Here is a 23769-nt window from a genome sequence, read left to right on the forward strand (position 1 = left end):
AAATTTTAATAAAATTTCTTTTTCAAAAAGTTTGGGCTGGAGATATGGCACAGAGATTATGAATACTGGTTGTTCTTGCAGAGGACCTGGGTTGGATTCCTAGCATCTACAGTCACCTGTAACTCCTGTGTCTGGGGATTGATGCCTATTTCTGACCTCCACAGGGACCAGGCAGATATGTGGTGAACAGATACACATATAGACAAAATATTCTTACAATAAAAATAAGGATAAAAAATGTATTATCTTACTCTATGTACATGGGTGTTTTGCCCGCATGTATGTCTGTGTACCGTGTCTGAGTGGTGCTCAAGGAGGACAGAAGAGGGCATTGGTTTCCCTGGAACTATAGTGACTGTAGACAGTTACTGCCTTAACTAATGAGCTATCTCCATAAACCCAAAATTTATTATATATAAGATTCTTCTGGGTAAATTTGGACATTTTACTTTAACATGCATGGTTCATCCCTAAACCAAGCAACTTACTTATACTACTGTTGTAGAATATTATTTTAAGGTATGTTTTTTTGTTTTGTTTTGTTTATGCTCTGGAACGTTTAATGATGCAAAGATGTGTTTGATTAAATAAAATTCACCTGTAGTCAGGAGGCTGCATTAGCAACTGGATGATAGAAGTTGTAGGGAGAAGCCAGGTGGAGAAGGATTTATAAGGAGGGACAAGGCAGTAAACTAGGTGAGATTCAGCCTGTCTGAGGAGCAGAACTCTATCTTTGAATCTTGAGTTCTTTAGAGGAACAGAGATAAAGGTAAGTTCCCTTAGAAGCTTTAAAAGAGTGGGTGCCTGAGAGAACAGAATTTCCTCAGGCTGTTGGTAGCAGTGGAGTTGCAGTTGCTGACTAGGGTAGTCATGGCTTAAAAGGAAGCAACAATTAAAGAGGACCACGGACTATAGAAAACTTCCTTCTTTTCAGAATTTCCGTGTGCATGTGTGCGTTGTGTCCACATGTGTTCAATGCCAACAGAGACCAGAAGAGGGAGTCAGATCTCCTGGTACTAAGTTACTGGTAGTTGTGAGCTACCTGACATGGGTGCTGGGACTGGAACTCAGCTCCTCTGTAAGAGAAGCAAGAACTCAACTTCTAAGTTATCTCTCCAGCCTTAGAAGAACTTTCTTGATCCTCAAGCGAAAGCAAAACCTCTCTAAGTTTACTCTTAGTTTTACAGAAAAGCTGGTCTTTGAAGATGTATTTAGATTTTTCATAGTTATTATTACCATTTAGGATAATAAGGAAATGCAGGTTAGTAATTAGTCATCTATTACAATCAAACTTGTAGTCATATTAGGTCAAACAGAGATATATTTTATATAAGTCATCTTCAAACACTTCAGAGATCTACAGAATATGGCATTTAAGATGTTTTAAGAACATGGGTTCTTTTTTTATGACAATGAGGCATGTCTGCTCCTGGCAGCAACAATCTACTTCAGGGAAGGTGATGGGCACTGAAGAAACCCCTCATGGAGTTCACTTTCTTTGTGGCAATAGCAGGCCCCTGGGGAAGAAAGTGCTCTTCCGTCCACTGCTGATGGCAGTGCTCTTCCGTCCACTGCTGACGGCATGCTGGTGCTGAGGACACGCAGGGCACAGAAGGGAGTGAGTGACTGCCAAACCTTGTCAAGACAAGGCAGGACGGTCCTTCAAAAACTGTGCGTCATAAAAAAGTCCATCAGATATGCTAGGCCTGTAAGCGGAATATGTGTGCCCCAACCTGGTGTGACTGTCAAGGCAGCCAGCTCTTTTTGTCATTGCTCACATTTTTTGAAAGTCACTTGTTTGCACTTCCTGCTTACTCAGTTAATATTATTTCCTTTTTCGGTCTCTGAGGGAGTTGAAGACTAGACAGCTAAAGTTTTCCTTGTTTACTAGATGCAGAAAAGAAACTCACTAAAGAGGTGTAAAGCGTAAGACTGAGAGATATCAAGACAGTTTTGAATGGTAATGCAAGTTAGGATAGAAAGCTAATTAGGTACAAGACTTTGGATTCACCAAGTTAGGGCAAAATGGACTACTTTCCCTGAATTTGTCATTTTTTTTTTTTTTTCGAGACAGGGTTTCTCTGTGGTTTTGGAGCCTGTCCTGGAACTAGCTCTTGTAGACCAGGCTGGTCTCGAACTCACAGAGATCCGCCTGCCTCTGCCTCCCAAGTGCTGGGATTAAAGGCGTGCGCCACCACGCCCGGCTGAATTTGTCATTTGTAAGTGGACTAAACATTGTTGATATATTCATAGAATATATATATTGTATATAGTTATTGTACTTATTGTATAGCTTTTCTTATATTAGTTATAATCTTTTATTTTAGACAAAAAGGGGAAATGTGGTGGAAATGTGTTTATGCTCTAACAAATAAAGCTTGCCTGAAGACCAGAGTGCAGAGCTAAGTCACTGGAGGCCAGGCAATGAAGACACATTGTAGGGATCTCTGTGAGTTCAAGGCCACCCTGGGCTACAAGAGATTGAATCTATCTAAAAGAGAAAGAGAACTCACACAAAGGTGATCCCAGCACTTGGGATGCCCACACCTTTAATCCCAGCACCAGGAAGATGGAGACAGGAGCGATACGGCTGGGCAGAGAGAGGAATATAAAGTGGGAGGAGATAGGAACTCGGATTCATTTTGAGGTTTTGTAGAGATAGCATTCAGTTAGAGAATTTGTAGGGAGAGGATTGCCCCTTTTCGTCTGAGGTAGAGGTAAGGACTAGTGGCTGGCTGCTGTGCTTCTCTGATCTCTCAGGGTTAACCTCTGTATCTGACTCTGAATTTTTATTATTTAGACCAACTAGAATTCATAGTACAAAAGATAAGGACTTTAAGACCTAAACAAGAAAATTACTGAATAGATTCAATAGCTAGACAAGGAAGTTACAAAGTGGATGAAACAATCAGTATCTTAGAGGAAAAATTCCCTAGAGAAAAGGAGATTCCCATAGTTCTGGAAGCCTCACAAGGCCTGTCCCTGAGGCTATATAAGCAGCAGAGTTGCCTTAGATAGAGCTGCCTGTTGTTTAGACAGTGATATTCAGGGTGGTGCCTGTCGTTGGGACAGTGATATTCAGGGTGGTGCCTGTCGTTGGGACAGTGATGTTCAGGGTGGTGCCTGTCGTTGGGACAGTGATGTTCAGGGTGGTGCCTGTCGTTGGGACAGTGATGTTCAGGGTGGTGCCTGTCGTTGGGACAGTGATGTTCAGGGTGGTGCCTGTCGTTGGGACAGTGATGTTCAGGGTGCAGTGTTTATGAGCTGTCACCCAGGCTGAGGTGGCTTCTGGTGATGCAGCTGTCAAAAAGTCACCAGTGTTCCTGCAGGTGACCTCTCACCTGAGCTTCTGTAAGAAAACCCAATGATGTCATTTTGGTCTGCTATTGATGCCCTCTCCTGAGTGAACAAACGCTGTCCTCATCTCCTCAGGAAGTCACTCAGCACTTTCTCTCTGGCTCTTTTGCCTCCTACCATTTGAGCAGCAGGCACGACTCTGACAGACTCTGGCCCCTCGACACTGACCTGTGAGCCAGCGCATTTCTGTTTGCTGGAAATTACCTACCAAAGGAATACAAAATAAACTAACACAGACTTACTTTTTTTTTTTTTTTTTTTTTTTTTTTTGGTTTTTCGAGACAGGGTTTCTCTGTAGCTTTGGTGCCTTGTCCCGGTACTAGCTCTGTAGACTAGGCTGGCCTCGAACTCCCAGAGATCCGCCTGCCTCTGCCTCCCGAGTACTGGGATTAAAGGCGTGCCCCACCACCGCCCGGCCAGACTTACATTTTTATACTCTACATGGTAAACCTAACCTAACCAAAGTCGGAAAAACACTCCTGACTATAAAAAGGCTCAGTTGGTAGATCCTGTCCAGCATGAGCCAGCTTCTGGGCCTGACCCCCAGCACCACAACAACTAGACTGAGGCAGAGCAGGAGGTCAGCATGGCTCTGGGGAAGCAGGCAGGCACACCTTACCTTCACACTGGAAATCCTTCAGGGATACTGTGAGAGGTCTGTCCTTCCCCTGCTGGGTCTTCCTCTTATCTTTTTTATTTACACCTTTGGACTGAGTTGAAGCATTTTCAACATTTTCATAATCCTAAAAAGAATTACCAACAGTAATTAAGTTTGGTTTACAAAGAATAACATCAATTCCTCAGTATATTTCTTAATGTTTTACTTTTAAAGATTAAAGGCAAAAAAAAAAAACCCTGAAAATTTAGGCCAGCAAAATTGTATGAAAATTCCTAATTAGTTATTGTTCATCTTCTCAACTAAAAACGTTGAAGTAAAAATATCACAGATTGGTTTATAAACCCCCTACTGCCAACTATTTATTCTTTCCTTCAGGACTAAATTTAAGACAATGATCTACAATTTCCGACCTCATACCCTGAAATGGGGATTGTGCTATTCTCTGACACTAACACTGCCACCAGCTTTCTCTTAATTACCAAATCTAAACGACAATTTTTTTGAGATTTCAGTAAATTCTCCCCCTGCTCATTTTTAATTGATTTTATTGAGCTTTACATTTTTCTCTGCTCCTGTCCCTTCCCCTCCCCTCCCCTTCTACCCTCTCCATCCCCATGCTCCTAATTTACTCAGGAGATCTAAGACAACATTCTTGGGCACCAGTCATACATGTAGGCAAAACACCTATACATGAAAAATAAAAATATTTTTTAAAAAACATGAGTTGGTTAAATAAGAGGGCACTAGATCCCTTGGAACTGGAATTACAGGGGGTTGTGACTACCATGTGGGTGCTGGGAATGGAACACTGGTCCTCTGGAAGAGCAGCCAGTAATCTCAACTACCAAGCCAGCCCCTAGCTCCATACATCTTTCAAAAATGGTTTTCTCTATGTATTTGTAATGACTTGGGTCTCCACTGCTGCCTTCTTTTCCCAACCCTCCTCCTAAGAACATAGCTGTTATCCAGTATACTCACTTCACTTACACACGCTTCAACACCCAAGTTCCCACTTCTAAACCAATGATTTCTCTATGTACAGACATCGGCTGCAGTACTCAGCAGACTCTGCCGTACTGTGTTTCCACCAACAACCCTGACTTCCCACTTGATCCCCCACTGCAAGCTTGGTCAAGCCATCCCCTATAGTGCTATCAGTTATAAGCCACATCTTCTATGCAAATGAGTCCTTCAGGTAGTTACTAGGTCTTAGCAAGTTTATTTCCTAAGGATTTCTTTGTCCTTTGTATTTCCGCCATTTCCTTCCTCCTCTCTTACATGGACACTGATGGTCTCTAATTTCACCTTCTGTAATACTTATGAGTTTCTAAAATAAAAACCTGAAATCAATCTAGAAGATAAAAATAGCAGTATCTTAGGAGAAGGCAAGTCCACGTGTGTTCTGACGCGGTGCCTTCCTCTCCATAGCGAAGCTCTCCTAGGTCACCCACCCACAGTTCACATACAGCACATTCTCTCACACATTCCTATGTGTCTTTCTGTCTGTCTTCCCTGAGGGCCTACTTCTGTCTGGGCTGCTCTGCAGACAGTTTAATACATCTAGTAAGACTTCAAGAAATCTTTTTTAGGATCAGCGCTGACGATGCTTGAACCTTCACTGTGCTAAGACTAACATGTCTCCTGCACTGAGCTCAGGGTGAGGCTGTCTTCATCTTCCCATCCTAGGTCACCGTGCTCTGGTTATTTCATAAGCACCTGGTGAGCGAGTGGTGGAAGAGGACACAAACAGCATCCCTCATTTTCTTTCTTTTCTTCTCTTTTTGAGACATGAGTACATTCTGTTGCCCTTCTGGGTTAGGACACACTATGCAGCCCAAGCTTAGATAGCCCAAGCTGGCCTGATGCTATGGCAATCCTCCCATCTTTGCCTCATCAGTGCTGGGATTATAGATGTGAGCCAAAGGAAGGACAAACTTTCATTATTTGTTATACAAATTCACAGGAGGGACTAATCATGGGTGGGAAGTGGAGAAGGATCAGTGGCATTTGATGTGCAAGCGTGAGGATTGACGTTCAGTCCTCGGTCATGTCAAATAATCATAACTGCTAGACTCCTGTGACCCCAGAGCAGGGTTGGGGGAGGGCATAGAGGAGGATCCCTGGGGCTTGCTGGCCAGCTGATCTAGCTGAGTCTGTGAGATCTAGCTTTAGCAGAGACCCTGTCTCAAAAATAAGATGGAGAGACATAGAAGAAGATGCCCAATGCTGATTTCTGGCCTCCCCAAAAACTTGTATATGGGCATCAACATACACACTTGTTCCCACACGCATGCACGCATGCACAACACACACACTATTATGGTTATCTGACTGAAATACTGGCTGGTACACTATGAACACACTAGCCTTTACATACAAAGTAGCACTTCTGTTCTCTTAGTCATTGTTGTCTGACAAAAATCAATACTTTGGAGTGCTAGGCCTATTAATTTAGCAAGAAAACTGGATGGGATCACAACATTTTATCAACACCATCTGCTCTACTCCTGAATAGCTAACATACATCCAACAACAGCTGTATGGTAATTACTGTATGGTAATATTCTACACATTAAAATCTTATGCATTAATTTAGAAATGAAGGAGGACCTTGCCAAGCATAACCTTCAAGTCCATTTAAATGGCTAAACCACAGGAAAGTGTGTTGTATTTATTTTTATACTAGCTTGATTTTTATCTAAGTGGACATCTAGCTATTAAGGTTATAATCATTCTTTTTTTCTCTTAAACTATTTATTTTTATGTGTATGCAGTGCCTCTGGAGACCAGAAGAGGGTGTGAGATCCCCCGGGCCTGAAGCAGCAGGGAAGCAGCCATGCATGTACTAAGAATTGAAACCAGAGTCCTCTAAGGAGCAAGCAGTCAGTGCTCTTAAGCACTGGGCCGGCTCCCCAGCCCTGATTTTAGTTATAATGGGTTTCAATCATTTAGCATACAGGATATAAAGGCATGGAAGATAAAGCACACAGGATACACTGGCCACCTGGCTGGCAAGTTTTATTTTATTTTTTTATAGCAAAATCATCTACTGTGGGCTTTAATCCTTTCTTCCTTTCTCCTTGGACAGAGGCACCAGTGGACTCCAGCAAGACCAAAAACGTTTTAATCATGAGAAGGGCATTTCTTTTTTTCACGTATTTACATATTTTATTATTCACAAAGATTGTTAGTTATGAGACTATGGACTAACATCCTACTTTTTGCTAGCGTAGATAGCAGCCTTCCATCATCCATTAAATAAATTACAGCTAACCATGGAGAGTAGTAAGGTAGAGACAAACATGGATATCTTGAGTCAAACCAATCGTGACTGGTACCATTTTTAATATGTTTGATTTTTATTTAGGAAACTTTCTTGTGATTGTAGTGCAATGATGACCTCTTAATGTAGACAAGTATATACATTATCATATTTAATCTTGTATGATATTTACTTCTTAAATATATCTACATAATATTAATGAAAAATCAAGACCTGTGATAACAAAGCAATTTATTTATCCAGATTTTAAGCTGGGTGAAATGTGAAATTCCTTCTTGCATAACTTACTGATTGCACTGTGCTGTGATCAGTTGCTGGAAATACAGCCTTATGATTTATTTCATTTGTCAAATGAACTTTAGCAATACTTAAGTAATTTTTGATGCCATTAGGCTATGCTAGGTGTTTAAGAAAACCCTGAGCCTACTATCTTACCCACTTTCTCATCCCACTATGTACACGGGTGCCAGAAAATTTTTTTTTCCTTTTTTAAAATTGATTTTACTGAGCTCTACATTTTTCTCTGCTCCCCTTCTTCTTTCTCCTTCCCCCTCTCCCATGATCCCCATGCTCCCAGTTTACTCAGGAGATCTTGTCTTATTCTACTTCCCATGTAGATTAGACCCATGTATGTCTCTCTTAGGGTTCTCATTGTTGTCTAGGTTCTCTGGGATTGTGATTTGTAGGCTGGTTTTCTTCATGTTTAAAAACCACTTATGAGCCGGGCGATGGTGGCGCAAGCCTTTAATCCCAGCACTCGGGAGGCAGAGGCAGGCGGATCTCTGGAAGTTCAAGACCAGCCTAGTCTACAGAGTAGTTCCAGGACGGGCTCCAAAGCCACAGAGAAACTCTATCTCGAAAAACCAAAAAAAAAAAAAAAAAAAACCCACTTATGAGAGAGTTCATGAAATATGTGTCTTTCTGGGTCTGGGTTACCTCAACTCAAAATGATGTTTTCTAGCTCCATCCATTTGCCTGCAAATTTCAGGATGTCATTTTTTTCTGCTGTGTAGTACTCCACTGTGTAAATGTATCACATTTTCCTTATCCATTCTTTGGTCTAGGGGCATTTAGGTTGTTTCTAGGTTCTGGCTATGACAAACAAAGCTGCTATGAACATAGTTGAGCATATGTCCTTGTGGCATGATTGAGCATCCTTTGGATATATACCAAAAAGTGGTATTACTGGGTCTTGAGGAACGTTGTTTTCTAATTTTCTGATAAATTGTCACACTGATATTCAAAGATGTTGTACCAGCTTGCACTCCCACCAGCAATGCAGAAGTGTTCCCTTTTCCCCACAACCTCTTCAGCATAAGTTGTCATCTGTGTTTTTGATCTTGGCCATTCTTACAGGTGTTAAGATGGAATCTCAGAGTTGTTTTGATTTGTATTTCTCTGGTGACTAAGGATGTTGAGCATTTCCTTAAGTGTCTTTCAGCCATTTTAGATTCCTCTGTTGAGAATTCTCTGTTTAGGTTTGCACTCCATTTTTTAAATTGGATTATTTATTCTTTTGATTTGAGTTCTTTGTATATTTTGGAAATCAGCCCTCTGTCTGATGTGGGGTTGGTGAAAGTCTTTTCCCATTCTGTAGGTTGCCTTGTTGACCGTGTCCTTTGCTTTACAGAAGCTTTTCAGTTTCAAGAGGTCCCATTTATTAATTGTTTCTCTCAGTGTCTGTGCTGCTGGGGTTATATTTAGGAAGTGGTCTCCTGTGCCAATGCATTCAAGTATACTTCGGGAGGGGCATTTCTGATCAACCATCAAGTTACAGCGTGGGAGTCCAGTGAAGAACAGACCCTGGCACATGTTTGGAATCATGTCAGACAGATCAGATTTCACGCAGTTTACATGTGAGAACGGGAAGCCACTTTTCACTTAGTATCCTTCTCATGAGAGCTGCACAATGACCAGTGCTCGCGACACACGCTGAGCTCAGGAACACAGCCTGGGAGGTGAGCTCTGCGTGCTGAACTGCATGTCTCTCTGGCAGGGAGGCCTTGAGTAAGTTCCTGTGCACTGCAGCGCTCATGACTGAACAAGGGTCTCACATGTGCTAAGCACACATGACCACGAAGTATACTCAAAGGTTCCTAAATGTATTTATATTCTATGTTCACTTAAAATGAAAATAAATCATCTGGCATTAATTTTATTTCTTTTGTTCTTTTCATCTGACTGGAGAAACTTGACATTCTAAGCCATTAGACAAAGCACGGCTCATTTGTTTCTGTCCCTCAGGATCTGAGGTGCGGATCCTATCATGGGTTTTTAAGGCAAACTTTATTTTTTTTGTAGTTCTAAGGAATGAATCCAGGACCTAACACTAAGTTACATCCCAGCCCTAAAGAAGAAATTCTATATACGTCAGGAAGAACTGACCTGAGCTTTGACCACTAAAAATGTCTAGATGTTTACACTGGTAAACATCTCCATACCTGTTTGTGCTCTTCATATTCCAGTTTACTCAGCAACAAGGCCTTCTCCAGGTCAGCCGCAAACATTTCAGATGTCAGCTAGAAAGAAGGTTCAGAGTAAGCACAGCTTTATACCATACTCTCAGAACAACCATGACATATGATAATATATACAGGAACAGAAAAAGAGTGCACTTTAAATAAAAAGTTATCACTTCTCATGGGGTGGTGGCGGCGCATGCCTTTAATCCCAGCACTCGGGAGGCAGAGGCAGGCGGATCTCTGTGAGTTTGAGGTCAGCCTGGTCTACAGAGCTAGTTCCAGGACAGGCTCCAAAACCACAGAGAAACCCTGTCTTGAAAAATCAAACGGAAAAAGTTCTCAGTTCTCTGAAGTTACTCAGCCATGCTTCTGGGAGCCCTGTACTGTATGAAAGCATAACCCCTATTTCTAAAATCCCTATCACCTCTTTCATTGTTAATCCGAGAACATATCTGTGTCTACATGTGCTACTGACATCTCCTATTTCTTCTCTCCTACTCTTCCTTGATTCGACAGGACAGGTGAGCAACCCCACTGTTCTAACACCACACTGACACCCAAGTTGAATCACCAACAACACAGCCAGCTCTTTTCTGCTCTCCTAGGCATGGCCTTCAGATGGCTCAAGAAAGGTCTAACCGGGCTGGAGAGATGGCTCAGAGGTTAAGAGCATTGCCTGCTCTTCCAAAGGTCCTGAGTTCAATTCCCAGCAACCACATGGTGGCTCACAACCATCTGTAATGAGGTCTGGTGCCCTCTTCTGGCCAGCAGGCATACACACAGACAGAATATTGTATACATAATAAATAAATAAATATTTTTTTTTAAAAAAGAAAGGTCTAACCACCTGACGTCACCTGGGGTCTGCTGGCTCTAGCTTCTGGTGTCCCAGAACTTCTTAGTTCCCATCTTTCCTATGGCCTAAGTTTTCAGGTTTTAATCACTCCTCAATATGTTTTTGCCCAAGCTATTAAAAAATATTTTTGTTACTTAATGTTTAAAAATATATAGACTAAACTCTGTAGAAACTGCTGTCAACAGGGCCGGGCGGTGGTGGCGCACGCCTTTAATCCCAGAACTCGGGAGGCAGAGGCAGGCGGATCTCTGGGAGTTCGAGACCAGCCTGGTCTACAAGAGCTAGTTCCAGGACAGGCTCCAAAACCACAGAGGAACCCTGTCTCAAAAAAAAAAAAAAAAAAAAAAAGAAAAGAAAAGAAACTGCTGTCAAGAGGGTAAAAGGGTATCTTGAAAACTAGAAAACTGTTAATATTGAAATCTACAATTAAACCTTTCTTTCCAACTGGAATCACCCCTTTGAAAGTATCTCATCTCATCCTATGATGAAAACAAAAACAGCCAAACAAGTTAGCTTTACACAGAAAAGCACTTACCTAACAGAAAAACAGTAAGAATTAGAATGATAAACAAGAGTACATGAAAAATCCAAATAAGCCCACAGTAAACACACAACAATCTAACAGGGCTGAGATTAGCTCAATTCAGATTAACAGGGGTTCCAAGCACTGGCTGCTCCTGCAGAGAACCCATTCCCAGCTCCACAAGGCGGCTGGTGGCTCACAACCATCTGTAACTCCAGGTCCAGGGATCCAATGCCCTCTTCTGGCTTCTGTAAACACTAGATACAAATGCGGTGCACATATATACATGCAGGCAAGACTCCCATAAACATAAAAAACCTATATAGACAATGAAAAATAATAATAAAGTAAAAATAGAATTTATGTGTATTAGCCACATTTAAAAAGTATAAATCAACTTATACATCTAAGCTAAGTACAAAATGTTTGTTCATAAATTTAAAGTGATGATTTAACAAAAAGCAACAAAATTTTAGTTTATTCTGAACAAAGCTGATTAATTTGCCATTAAAATCCTATTTCTAACATTTAGTTATGGAAAAAAATTGTGGTTATTTCTATCGAATCATATATTTGCAATGATATCCCAGCATGCCAGACAGCAAAACAGGTTAGGAAGCTGGACGTCTTGCAAGATATTGTGATTTTTCCATATTAACTCACTGAATTTAAGTGTTAAGGTAGAACATTCTGATAATACAATAACAAAAAAATGAATGAAATCAAACTTTTTTTTCTTTTGAGATGGTTTCACTACATTGATGTGGAATATTCCTTTACACTATGTAAAGATGTGTCACTGTGACTGGTTTAATGAAAAGCTAAATGTCCAACAGCTAGGCAGGAAGTACAGCAGGTTCTGTACAGAGAGCTCTGGGAAGAAAAAAGGGGAGTTGTCAACCAGACAGAGAGGAAGCAGGATGGGCAAAACAGAGTAAAGGTAACCGAGCCACGTAGAACATAGATTTAAAAATAAGGGTTAATTTAAGTTACAAGAGCTAGTGGGACAATTTTTCCTAAGCCAAAGGCTGAGCTTTCATAATTAATATTAAGTCTCTGTGTTGTTTTTCTGTGAGTTGGCGGCCCAAAGAAAAGCTGGACTACACTATGTATCCTTAGCTGTTCCAGAACGCACTACATAGTCCAGGTTAGTCTTGGCATAGAAATAAACCTTAAAGTGGAACAAACAAAGAACACAAACCACACTCTCCCTGGACTCTGACTGTAACAGCCTGAGGTCTCCTGACTTCCCTGTGCTGCTGGCAATTGGCCTAGAGCATGATAAGAAGCAATGATAGAGTATAAGATAGCATCAAGCAAAACCCTGACCTATCCCTTAAATTTATTTTTTATTAACATAAACTAGTATACAAATAAACAAAAATGAAATTTAAAATTCTAAAAAATATACAAGAACCTTAACTGGGAATTTTCTGGAAATGAATTTTTTAAAAAAATATTTATTTGTTTATGTATTATTATGTATACAATATTCTGTCTGTGTGTATGCCTGCAGGCCAGAAGAGGGCACCAGACCCCATTACAGATGGCTGTGAGCCACCATGTGGTTGCTGGGAATTGAACTCAGGACCTTTGGAAGAGCAGGCTAACCTCTGAGCCATCTCTCCAGCCCTGGAAATGAATTTTATGTTGATACTTAAAGGACAGAAATAATTTTGATAGGTAGGAAAGGAACAGATTAATTGTGGAATAGCATGGCTTACATACACAGCTATCTTATGGAATCCCGAAGACCATCCTCACACAGGGAATGATCTTGACAATCTGCTTCTAAGCAGAAGTCCTAACAAAAATCTAGGTCCTTCTGTGTGAGCCAGCAACACACCCAATACAAATCCCTCACAAACCTGAGCCACATACGAAACACTTATATAGAACTATGAGATCTATGTTCTCTTCAGAACTCCCTGATCACTGTGGCAGCAGAAAGGGGAAAAACTAAGACAATGCTCATGTTAGCAGACTGCACTCATTTCGGTGTGACGGAGTTATTTCCTATATCAGCATCCAGTAACCTTTGGGCAATCAGGAGAAGCTCTCTCTGGTGAAAACCATGTAAACTCTACCAATGCCCAATAGCACCTCACTATCTGTAAATGTCAACGGCACCAATGCATGGCTCCAGAGCACCTCCAGGTGCTCTCAAGCTGAGTTGTGGACAACGCAAGATCCTAAAGGAAACACACTGAACTCAGTCTGTGAGAAGAGCACAGTGGAGCACTGCCTGTGCTAATTTGTCTGGCTTCTCAGACAGGATCTTGTCCAAACAGGCTGGGCTGGAATTCAAGAGCTCCCTGATTCAGTTTCCCAAGTGGATGGATGCTTGGATTACATATATGCACTATGGCACCCAATTTTGTCTACTTCCTTTAAAACTGGTAACACAAGAATGGTAGTAAAATCCACTAAACGTACCAGATATCTATTTGAAAATAAGGCCTACTTTCCTACAGACCAAACTATAGCTTAATGAATATGCAAGTAAACACTGTTCATTTCCTATGCATGTAGCAAGCATGCATGCACACACACACATACACACACACACACTCCCCTCACTCACGTGTGCCCTCAGAATAAGCACTTAGAGATACAGAATAAAATGCCATGTAAATAGATCACAGAACAAACATGCCCTCAACAGTTCTACACTGACGTTAAAAGGAACTCTCACCTCAGTCCTTATGTTTAATCAAAGCTGTCATTAGATATTTTTAATAGATCTGTGTCCCTACAAATATAGTTTTTAAAAAAATTTGAACAAGTGCCTTTTAACCACTGAGATATCTCTCCAGCCCTCCAAAATTAATTATATCTCTCTATGTTCCTAACACTCTTTTCATTTGTACACAGTAGATGAACTAAAAAACAAACCCCACAAAAACCAGAAAAAACACTCAACTGCTTTGCACAGACAAATCTAACCCACACAGTGTACACACTAGCCACAACCTCTCATCCAGGCTGCACACAGGAGTCCTCCAACACTAGCGGCTCTGTAGAACGGTGACACGGACTCAGGGGCCACCCCCTGAAAATCCCATCAGCTAGGGAAGCAAGCAGGCAGCTTCGTTTACTCGGCTTTACCTGCTCATCTCTCTGTCTCCACTCCTGCCAATTTTCTTCCCGAGACTCCTTCTGTGCTGGGTTTGGCAATGAAAGCTCATGTTGAACATTGCAAATGGCATGGGAGGATTTCTGGGGAATTTTCTTAAAAGCAAGATTCCTGAGCTATAAAATAAACACAAAATATATTAAATTCAGTTAATGATTTTAATTTTAAAATATTTCTAGTCGCAATACACATTATAAAACTTATAAAACTCAAAAGTCACGTGTGGATTTTATTTACCTTTACTTATGAACTTATTCATTGTTTACCACACAAAGTCTCACTATGCTGTCCAGGTCCAGGCTAGCTAAGTCTCCTGAGAGGCTGGGGCTCCAGGCACAGGCCGGCTCCTTTGAAGACATCTCTGTTTAACTTAAGAGCACGCACACCAGGGAAAGCTCCTCCTAAATGCTCACGACATTTGACTTCAGGTAGGTTTCTGTTCACCAAGCTGCGCTGCTCCAGGACAGGGCGCAATGGCCACGCCGGTGCAGCTTCCACTCACAGTCCCAGGGAAACAAGGAACTCTAATAGCTACCTCATTTGCTTCACTCTGCTGCTGTTCCTTCTTTTTTCTTCTTTTCTCTCTTTTTTTTTCATTTGTAGTTGGTTTGTTTCCCAAGGCTTGAGGCTTCCCATTATTCCGGCCTTTGCCTTTTCCAGGCTCAGAATCAGAACCACTGCCACTATCAACTTGTAACAGGGCAAACCGAGAGGCGGTAGTGAGAACAGAGCTGAGGACCGCTGAAGCCATGGCTCAAACTGTTCTGGAAAACTGGGCAGGGGAAAGAGGAGGCAGGTGAGAAACACAGTGAAGAAAAACTATTCTAGGTCTAGACCAGCCGGACATAAGAAAGACATTGCTCCTGACAATAGATTTGGTAGTATTTGGGTTTGCACCCACAATTTCATCAGCATTAGCATTTTTAACTTAATAACACAAAATTAAGAAAATGTGGGTTTTATTTATCTCACAGGCAACAATGCAAGACTAAAATCATACATGACGCTCACTCCCACATCTGATTTTAACATCCTTGACTTTTCCTTGAATGTTTCTGTAGTGTGTACACACTTATGGGGGAGACCCTGAATGACGAGGTCAGTCGCAGAAGAGGAAGAACACTTTTCTGTATGCACATGGACCCTTCCTGCAGCTACACTGATTCCAGACTGCCAAGGGAACAAAAGAACAGGAAAGAGCACTCTTACAATCAACATGCTGAAGTTTGATCATAAAGACTGAGGCCTTACAACTAGTTTAAAAAAATAAAGAACTTACATCTCCTCTATCATGGAATTCATGCCGAGTACTGCCAACTTTGGCCAAGGCCTATGGCTGATGAGGTCACAGACCTGGGGTGGTATTTTCTATTGCCGTCTTGCTGAAAAGGCATGCCAAACCACTTTGATCAGTGCTGCTCTTAGCTTGTTTAGAACGAGTGCAGTTAAAATAATGGCCAAAGTGCTGAGGATAAGTGACTTGTGCGCTCAAGACACTCAGGAGCCCACAGAGGCCAGAAAAGGGCACTGCATCCCCTGGAACTGCCATACGGATGGTTGTGACCCACTGTGTGTGTGGTGAAAACCAAACCTGGGTCCTCTGCAAGAGCAGTAAGTGCTCTTACCCACGGAATCACTTCTTTAGCCCGAAATACCAGCTTTAAATGACACCGTGTTCTCTTTCCCCTTCATCTAAATTCCTGGAAGCACATGCCACACAGGGATGGGGCTGGCTCTATTAGCCAGACTAAATAATTAAACCCTTAATAACCTGTGCCAGGCATGGGGCTTGGACCAAATGGTTGGCCACTTTAAGCTCCTGGGATTTTCAGACTGTTACTGTGGTATAGCCTGGCTTCAAATGACGTATTTTAAAGACATTTCCTTTCCATTCTAGAATAGATATCAAAATCACAAATTCTGTGCTTGAAAAAAAAAAAAAAATTCTGTGCTTGGATTGTTCTGTATTAGTGTTTATAAATATTTATTCTAAAACATTTCTCCAAAGTTCAGAGAATTTTCTTTCTGTGGCATAAAGCAGTTTCCAGTTTATCTACAGATAAAGTTTCTTTCAGATTTTTGAGTGACTAAGAAACCCCTGTGGAGTCACCACCTCCGGGACAGTCGACATCAGATGCAAGGAGCCTCACCTGGCATCTGCTGGTGGTTGCTCCTGTACATGCTGCCCTGTCACTATGACAGGACAGTATCCCGCCCTTGGGACTGCACCTGAGCCGACAGCTGCCATCACTGCTGGCCACCGTGGAGCCTGTAGCGCTGGGGAGAGTTGCTGCCACCATGCTACAGGTGCCCGAGGAGCAATGCACACAGCACAGGAAGAGCAGCTCAGGAGTGGAAGCCCCATCTTCTATGAGGAGATTTTTTTAAATTAATTTATTTATTATACATATTCTGCCTGCATGTATGCCTGCACACCAGAAAAGGGCACCAGATCTCATTATAGATGACTGTGAGCCACTGTGTGGTTGGTGGGAATTGAACTCAGGACCTCTGGAAGGTCAGTCAGTATTCTTAACTTCTAAGTCATCTCTCCAGCCCCTATGAGCAGATTCTAAGCAATGGCCTTAAACCTCTACACTGACATTTCCCCTCCTTTGCTAGCTCATAACATGCTCTTTTAACAACACACAAATCTATCTACAAGGTCATGCTTAGACAATGCAGACATATTCTGCCAGCCAGAGCTTTGCCATCAGTTTAAAATTTGAATTACTGAATTTATACAAATTCAGTATTTAGTGCCTGGCCTGATAACTTACTGTTTTATTTCTCCTGTAACATTATTTTTAAAATGTGGATATATTTCTCCCATTAGCTCTATATACTTACAGGTCTCCTTGTTTGAGACAGTAAGATACCCTTTTTCCTTTATGCTAGAAATGCCATGTCAAAGGACAGAGGATCCTAAGCCAAGAGCTCAGCAGGAGTCAGGGAGTCTGGCCAAGCCCAATCTGCTCCTTAGTGTGAACCCCTAACAACCTATGTCTTCCCTCCCTGTGACGTGAGGAGAGCAGCACTGATTCCCAGAGGGCTTCACATGCAGTCGGTCAGTGTGTGAACTGTGTGAAGATGTACCACAGCACTTAAATGTCAGCACTTAATGGTATTATTCGACTGTAATGTCTTGTATGAGTTAAATGTTCATAAATTATCTTCTCTTGCTGGGCGGTGGTGGCGCACGCCTTTAATCCCAGCATTTGGGAGGCAGAGGCAGGCGGATCTCTGGGAGTTCGAGGCCAGCCTGGTCTACAAGAGCTAGTTCCGGGACAGGCACCAAAGCTACAGAGAAACCCTGTCTCGAAAAACCAAAAAAAAACCTTAGTCTTCTAAAGCTAAAACTTCAGAGTTCATTTGCTCCCTGTTCTTGTCTACAACCAGAATTTTCAAGCTAACCACAGTGTTCAGAGGTTACTGTGAGGCCCAGACTGGCCTCCAGACCCTGGGATGATAGGTGTGCACCGTAACCCTTACCCTACATCCTCTCACCCCGGCAGCCATGTCAAAGGCAGAGTAACCAGTACTTCTGAAATGACAGATGTAAAGGTTAACCCCTGGCAGTTGCGGCCAGCCCTTCATCAGCAGGCATTCCACTTCTCTGAGCTCTACCTCCACACCTGTAGCGTGCTCTGTATCCATTTCCCATCTTTTCTTCAGACGCCGGCTAAATCCCTAGACAATCCTGTCCTAACACCGGGGTGCTCTCATTCCCACACTTCTCTCAAGATGCTCCAAGACACTCTCTCAGAATCCCACTCTGAGCCTGACTTCTTGGACCTGATCTCAGAAGACACGCTATCTCCTTCTTTCAAGCACCAATCAAAATGTGTAACTTTCCTGCCATTTTTAATCTTAAGGTCCAATAAAGAAAAAAAAAGAAAAATGCTTGAGATTACATTATGTTTTCTAATGACTCCTATGAAAAACAAAACACCATGAAAATTACTATCTACCCTCAACTGAAAAAGCAGAGTTGAACCAATACAGTATGTCTTTTCCTACCATGTATCAAAATGACGAATTAAGAAAGTTAGCATCAGCAGTCAGACTGCTGTCTTTCATGTCAGTGATGCCTAAGGATAGCAAAAGAAGGAAAGCATGCTCCTAAGAGCCCATTAGCTTCACCAATCAACTTGTAAGACTTCCATAAACAGTTATTTCATACAATCGCCATCTCCTTTGCAGCTTTAGAAAACAACAGCCCTACAGCCCACACAGACACCCCAGGTTCCTACAGCCCACACAGACACCTCAGGTTCCCTACAGCCCTCATAGACACCTCAGGTTCCCTACAGCCTACACAGACACCCCAGGTCCCTACAGCTCACACAGACACTCCAGGTCCCTACAGCCCACACAGACACCCCAGGTCCCTACAGCTCACACAGACACCCCAGGTCCCTACAGCTCACACAGACACCCCAGGTCCCTACAGCTCACACAGACACCCCAGGTCCCTACAGCTCACACAGACACCCCAGGTTTTCAAGTCCTTCCTGTAGGATGTGGCTGGGGTTAGTGCTCCTTTGTTCTTGAATCCTCAGCTTCAGCATCCTCACCTCCAGTCACATCTGAGAGTAATACAGTATCACTTCCTCTCCCATCCTCTTTAAATCCAGATACTTACAACTCATCTACACATACTTACATAATTAAGGCACACAATTTACAAAGAAGAATAATGGCCTTCTCTAAGGTAGTCTATAAAAGGTGTTTAATATATAGACATTTATCGTTTAATTAGGACAACTACTGTTCAGCACTACTGAAGACAAAGGTAAAGTCTCTGTGAGATAAAATTGTACAGCTAGTGTCAGGGGTTGAAGAAAGACAAGAGGAGTTCACGAGGTAACTTAAAAAACAAATGTTGCAGGAACATATACAATAAAAGCATGCAGGTAAGGGGGTGGGGTGGGATGGGGGGAAGGGAGAGGGGGAGAGAGAAGGAAGAAGGGGAGGGTTGGGGAGAGCTTAGGGGAGTGGGATGGTTGAGATGGAGGAAGGACAGACATGGGAGCAGGGAAGAAGATAACTTCATCAAGGGAGCCATTTTGGGGTTGGCAAGAGGCTTGGCTCTAGAGGGGTTCCCAGGTGTCCATGGGGATGTCCTCAGCTAGGAGCCTGGGCAGTGGAGGAGAGGGGGCCTGAATTGGCCTTGTACTGTAGTCAGACTGATGACTATCTTGAATATCACCATAAAACCCTCATCCAGCAGCAGATAGAGACAGAGATCCACATCGGAGTACTGGACTGAGTTCCCAAGGACCAGTTGAAGAGCAGAAGGAGGGAGAAGATGAGCAAGGAAGTCAGAACCGTGAGGGGTTAGTCCACCCACTGAGACAGTGTGCCTGATCTAATGGGAGCTCACCAAAGCCAGCTGGAATGGGACTAAACGAGCATGGGATTAAACTGGACCCTCTGAATGTGGCTGACAATTGGGGCAGACTGAGGGGCCAATGATAATGGCACTGGGATTTGTCTCTACTGCATGTACTGACTTTTGGGGATCCTAGTCTGTTTGGATGCTCACCTTCCTAAGCCTGGATGGAGGGGGGAGGGCCTTGGACTTCCCACAGGGCAGGGCACCCTACCCCTCTCTTAGGACTGGAGGGGAAAGGGGGAGGGTGAGTTGGGGGAGCAGGAGGGAAATGGGAGGAGGGGAGGAAGAGGAAATTGTGAATGGTATTATTTATAAAGCAATAAAAAAAGAAAAAAAAAAGAAAAAACAAAACAAACAAACAAAAAGCATGCAAGTAATTTATCATATGTAAACCCATCTCACTATTCTCCTCTGAGGCTACAGAATGACCAACTTTCCCTTCACCCTGTACCCTAAATCCGACTAGCTGCTGCTTACACATTATGACTTATGTCAGATTTCCATAGAGACTCCTCAGATGGTCCATGTTCTTGAAGAAAATGGACAAACGACTTGTTTACTTGTTCCTGTCTTCACCTCCACCGCCCCTGAGGTCTAGAATGTCTCCTCCATCCTCAGATTTAGCTGTTGCAGTCAACTCTGAACTGCCCTCAAGCTGTTCGCTCTCTTTGATATTCCCATACTTGTATTTACCCGTTAGCCAATGGATTCCTTAAAACAGCTGTCACTCTATCTAGCTCCCTGATGTCCCGATTTCAAAATGCTGAACATGGATCTCTTCCCTGTGTCCCCCAAAACATAAAGAACTTGGCGCGCACATTAACAGATAGATTTATCAGTCAATTGTAATATGCATATCTGCAGGGCTAAGGCAGGAAGGGCATACGTTCAAGGCTAGTCTGGGCTACACATTAGGAAACTGTCTCAGCAAAAATAAGAAGAAATAACATCAAATAAACTAATAACGGTATCAAGCTTACTGGCTGGGCCTGGTTACATTTTCCAGGTACAGAGTGCTACACCTAAGTGTGCACTGAAATGTGTGCTTCTGAACTAGGAAAATGAGGGTGCAAAGTGCGTGTAAATGCACAATCATCAGTTCAAAACTGTTTCATTAGAGGTACCATCACGCCAGGTGATGATGGCGCACGCCTTTAATCCCAGCACTCAGGAGGCAGAGGCAGGCAAATCTCTGAGTTCAAGGCCAGCCTGGTCTACAGAGTGAGTTCCAGGATAGCCAGGGCTACACAGGGAAACCCTGTCTTGAACCCCCCCATAAAAAAGTGCCATCACAGCCAACTATTCCTACAACTCATTTCTTCTAGGGCTCTTGTCACAGGAAGCTTTTGATTTTGTGTCAAGTGCTGGTTTTTAAAGGGTGAGGGAGTAAAGAGTGGGCTGAGCTGCAACCAAGGAGACGTATACAGGATCTACCTTCTTGGTCTCTATGAAGGGTTGCAGCCACCATGACCTCCTTCCTCTATGATCTCACTAGAGTCAGGAAAGAACAGGCAACTCGGTGACATAATTTTCACTCAAGAACAACAATTTTCGCCGGGCGGTGGTGGCGCACGCCTTTAATCCCAGCACTCGGGAGGCAGAGGCAGGCGGATCTCTGTGAGTTCGAGACCAGCCTGGTCTACAGAACTAGTTCCAGGACAAGCTCCAAAGCCACAGAGAAACCCTGTCTCGAAAAACCAAAAAAAGAAAAAAAAAAAAAAAAGAACAACAATTTTCTCCCTTTGAAAAACGAACAGCAGTTACCCTCTATCAATACTGTCATTCAATATTATCCAAAAAGAAAACCCACGCTGTAAATACCATCAGTGAACGTGGCCGCATGCTTTGCCACAGGATCAGTGTCGTCTAGACTCTCAACCTCCTGTCCCAGCCCCGAGTCCTGGGAATGCGGGTGTCCACCACCACCACATCCACGAGAGGCCTCGGTGACCTCTCATAGATTAGAGACACACGGATGAATTAGACTAGGCAGAGTCCTGATGCCAAGCACCGCCTCGCCCCACAATTAAAAATGAACATACACTGAAATGGCATTAAGCATCACTAATCCTTGGGCCTGTCATTTTGACTTCTTAAAACTTGGGGTTCACAGGCATCAACGGCCAAGTGCATTCTCAACCTTTGCTTCCAACATACTTATTGCAAATGACATCAACTTAAAGGTCTCCCCCAAATTCAACACTCCCCCCCCCAATGGTTAAGAACAGCCTTCCTTCTCTGACCTACACCTCTCAATTTCCGTGGGGTGAAAACTCTTTAAGAAAAAAAATTCAAACATTGTACTAAGGGATTCTGCCATGAAGGAAAGTAAGAATTTCCACAGCAGCCCTCCTAGGGACCCTTGGGTCAGTGCAAGTTAGTGTGTTTTGCCCTTTAATGATAACCTCATAAAATAGGCTTTCACGACTTACCAGTTTTAGTGGGATAAACTAGTGCAGAAAGACCCTAGCTTTCTAGAAAGATTTTCAATATAGCATTACGATTTTCCAAGAGCTTCTAGAATATTTTGGGAGCTACAGCTTAACTTCATCCTGGTTACAGGTGCCAGCACGTTCTTAGGAACGGACCAGGGTGCAGAAGACTGCGTTTTCGGCGTTAGGAGAGCCCGGCTCTCGCTAGAACTCTCCGCCGACGTCGATGGAGAAATATGGCAACGAGAGGGGGCGGGGCAGACAATGGAATAAACTTTTTGTCCCAACTGTTCGGTAGGTCCGAGCAGCCCGGAGCTGGCGACCCCAGCGCGGGGCGTTAGCGACCGAAAGCGTCGACGGGGAAGGCACGTCTACCTCTGGCCGCCGGGAGGAGGGCGGTGTGCCGTCCGTCCGCGTCCTCGCTCTCCCTCCTTCGGGCACCGACGCCCAATCTCACGCACGAGCGGGTTCCGGCTGCTCCAAAACTTCTCCGCCAAGTCCCCGGAGACCGAGCGAGCGCCGGGCTGGGCGAGCCGCAGTAGCTGCAGCCGAGACGCGGCGTCCGAGCCTGCAAAGCGACACCGAGTCAGGTGGGCGCCCGGCCGGCCGCACCTGTCACTCCCGCGGCCCCGCGGCGGACGAGGCCTGCGGCCCGCACTCTCCCGCAGCCTCCGCGGCCCGCTCGCCCCGCTCGCCCCGGTTCCCCGCCCCAGGCCGCACTCGGCCGCAACACCTCAGCCGCGAGCGGCGGGGGCTCCGCGGACGGACTCACCGGGCCTCGCCGCGGCTCGGCCGCTCTCCTCTCCCCGCCGCTCCCGCGCAGCCCCGGGCGTTGGGCGCGGGGCGTCCGCAGTAACGGGCCCGCGGCCGGCCGGGCGAGCGCGCGGTGGGCGGGCGGTCGGGCGGAGCCGAGCGGACCGACAGGCCTGGCGCCCTCAGCGGCGCGCGGGACTTCTTTCCTGAGGGTCGCGGTGCTGCGCGGCGGACGCGGAGGCCGGCGCCGAGGAGAGGTCCGCGGGTGACGGACCGCGGAGGACCAGAACCACCTGCTGGAGGAGCCGCGCTACGGGGGCCGCGCAGGGTCCAAACGGCTCGCGTCTGGCTGCGGCTCCGCAGTCGTCGGGGTCGCGGAGCGGCCGCCGAGGTGGGAGGCCTTCCGGGACCGAGGCTTAGGCCGCCGCCCACGCAGCGCGGCGGGATCCCTGGGCTCTCGGGGGCCCGGAGGCGGAGGAGGACCTCCAGGAGGTGGAGGAGGGCGGTGCCGGGATGCAAACAGCCGGGCGGCCTGGGATTCCCTGGGGCAAAGAGGAGCGCACAGTCTTGCCGCCCCAAGCACCTACCGGGTCTCGGTTTAGTTATGCAAGCAAAGTTAAGCGGCTCACCCAAAGCCCGCAGCTAAGGGCGGAGCTGCAGCGGTCCTGCCTGACGCTGTCCCGCACAAGTCGCTTCCATCTGGAGGATGCTGCAGGCAAAGACAGGAGTTGGAGTTATCCTCGCCCCCAGAGATAAAAACCAGAGAAAATGCCAAGCCACGTTGGAAAAACAGAACTACGCGGGATCCGAGGACTGCGTGCATCTGTGGGGCAGCATCAGTGACGCTGGGGGGGGGGGGGGGGTTGGGGGGTGGCAGTTTGTCTGGGAAGATGTGGAGTTTTGCAGGGAGACCTCGGAGCCTTAAGTGGAGGGCCTTTGGACACCGAAGA

The 23769-nt window shown here is 44.5% G+C and overlaps 1 protein-coding gene across 1 annotated transcript in view; it reads right to left on the bottom strand.

The window, feature by feature from the left end:
• Gkap1 (G kinase anchoring protein 1) overlaps nt 1–22967 on the bottom strand; it is a 53372-nt gene extending 30405 nt beyond the window's left edge. The window contains exons 1-6 of the mRNA XM_057787579.1: nt 22839–22967; nt 22442–22634; nt 14772–15008; nt 14209–14352; nt 9701–9778; nt 3977–4100 (exon numbers count right to left, since the gene is read on the bottom strand). Of these exons, the coding sequence (XP_057643562.1) occupies nt 3977–4100; nt 9701–9778; nt 14209–14352; nt 14772–14987 (562 nt within the window). The 5' untranslated portion in view covers nt 14988–15008; nt 22442–22634; nt 22839–22967. The remainder of the gene's footprint in view (nt 1–3976; nt 4101–9700; nt 9779–14208; nt 14353–14771; nt 15009–22441; nt 22635–22838) is intronic.
• Nucleotides 22968–23769: the final 802 nt, after the last annotated feature.

This window comes from Chionomys nivalis, chromosome 13, assembly GCF_950005125.1.
Source record: "Chionomys nivalis chromosome 13, mChiNiv1.1, whole genome shotgun sequence".
Lineage (NCBI taxonomy): Eukaryota > Metazoa > Chordata > Mammalia > Rodentia > Cricetidae > Chionomys > Chionomys nivalis.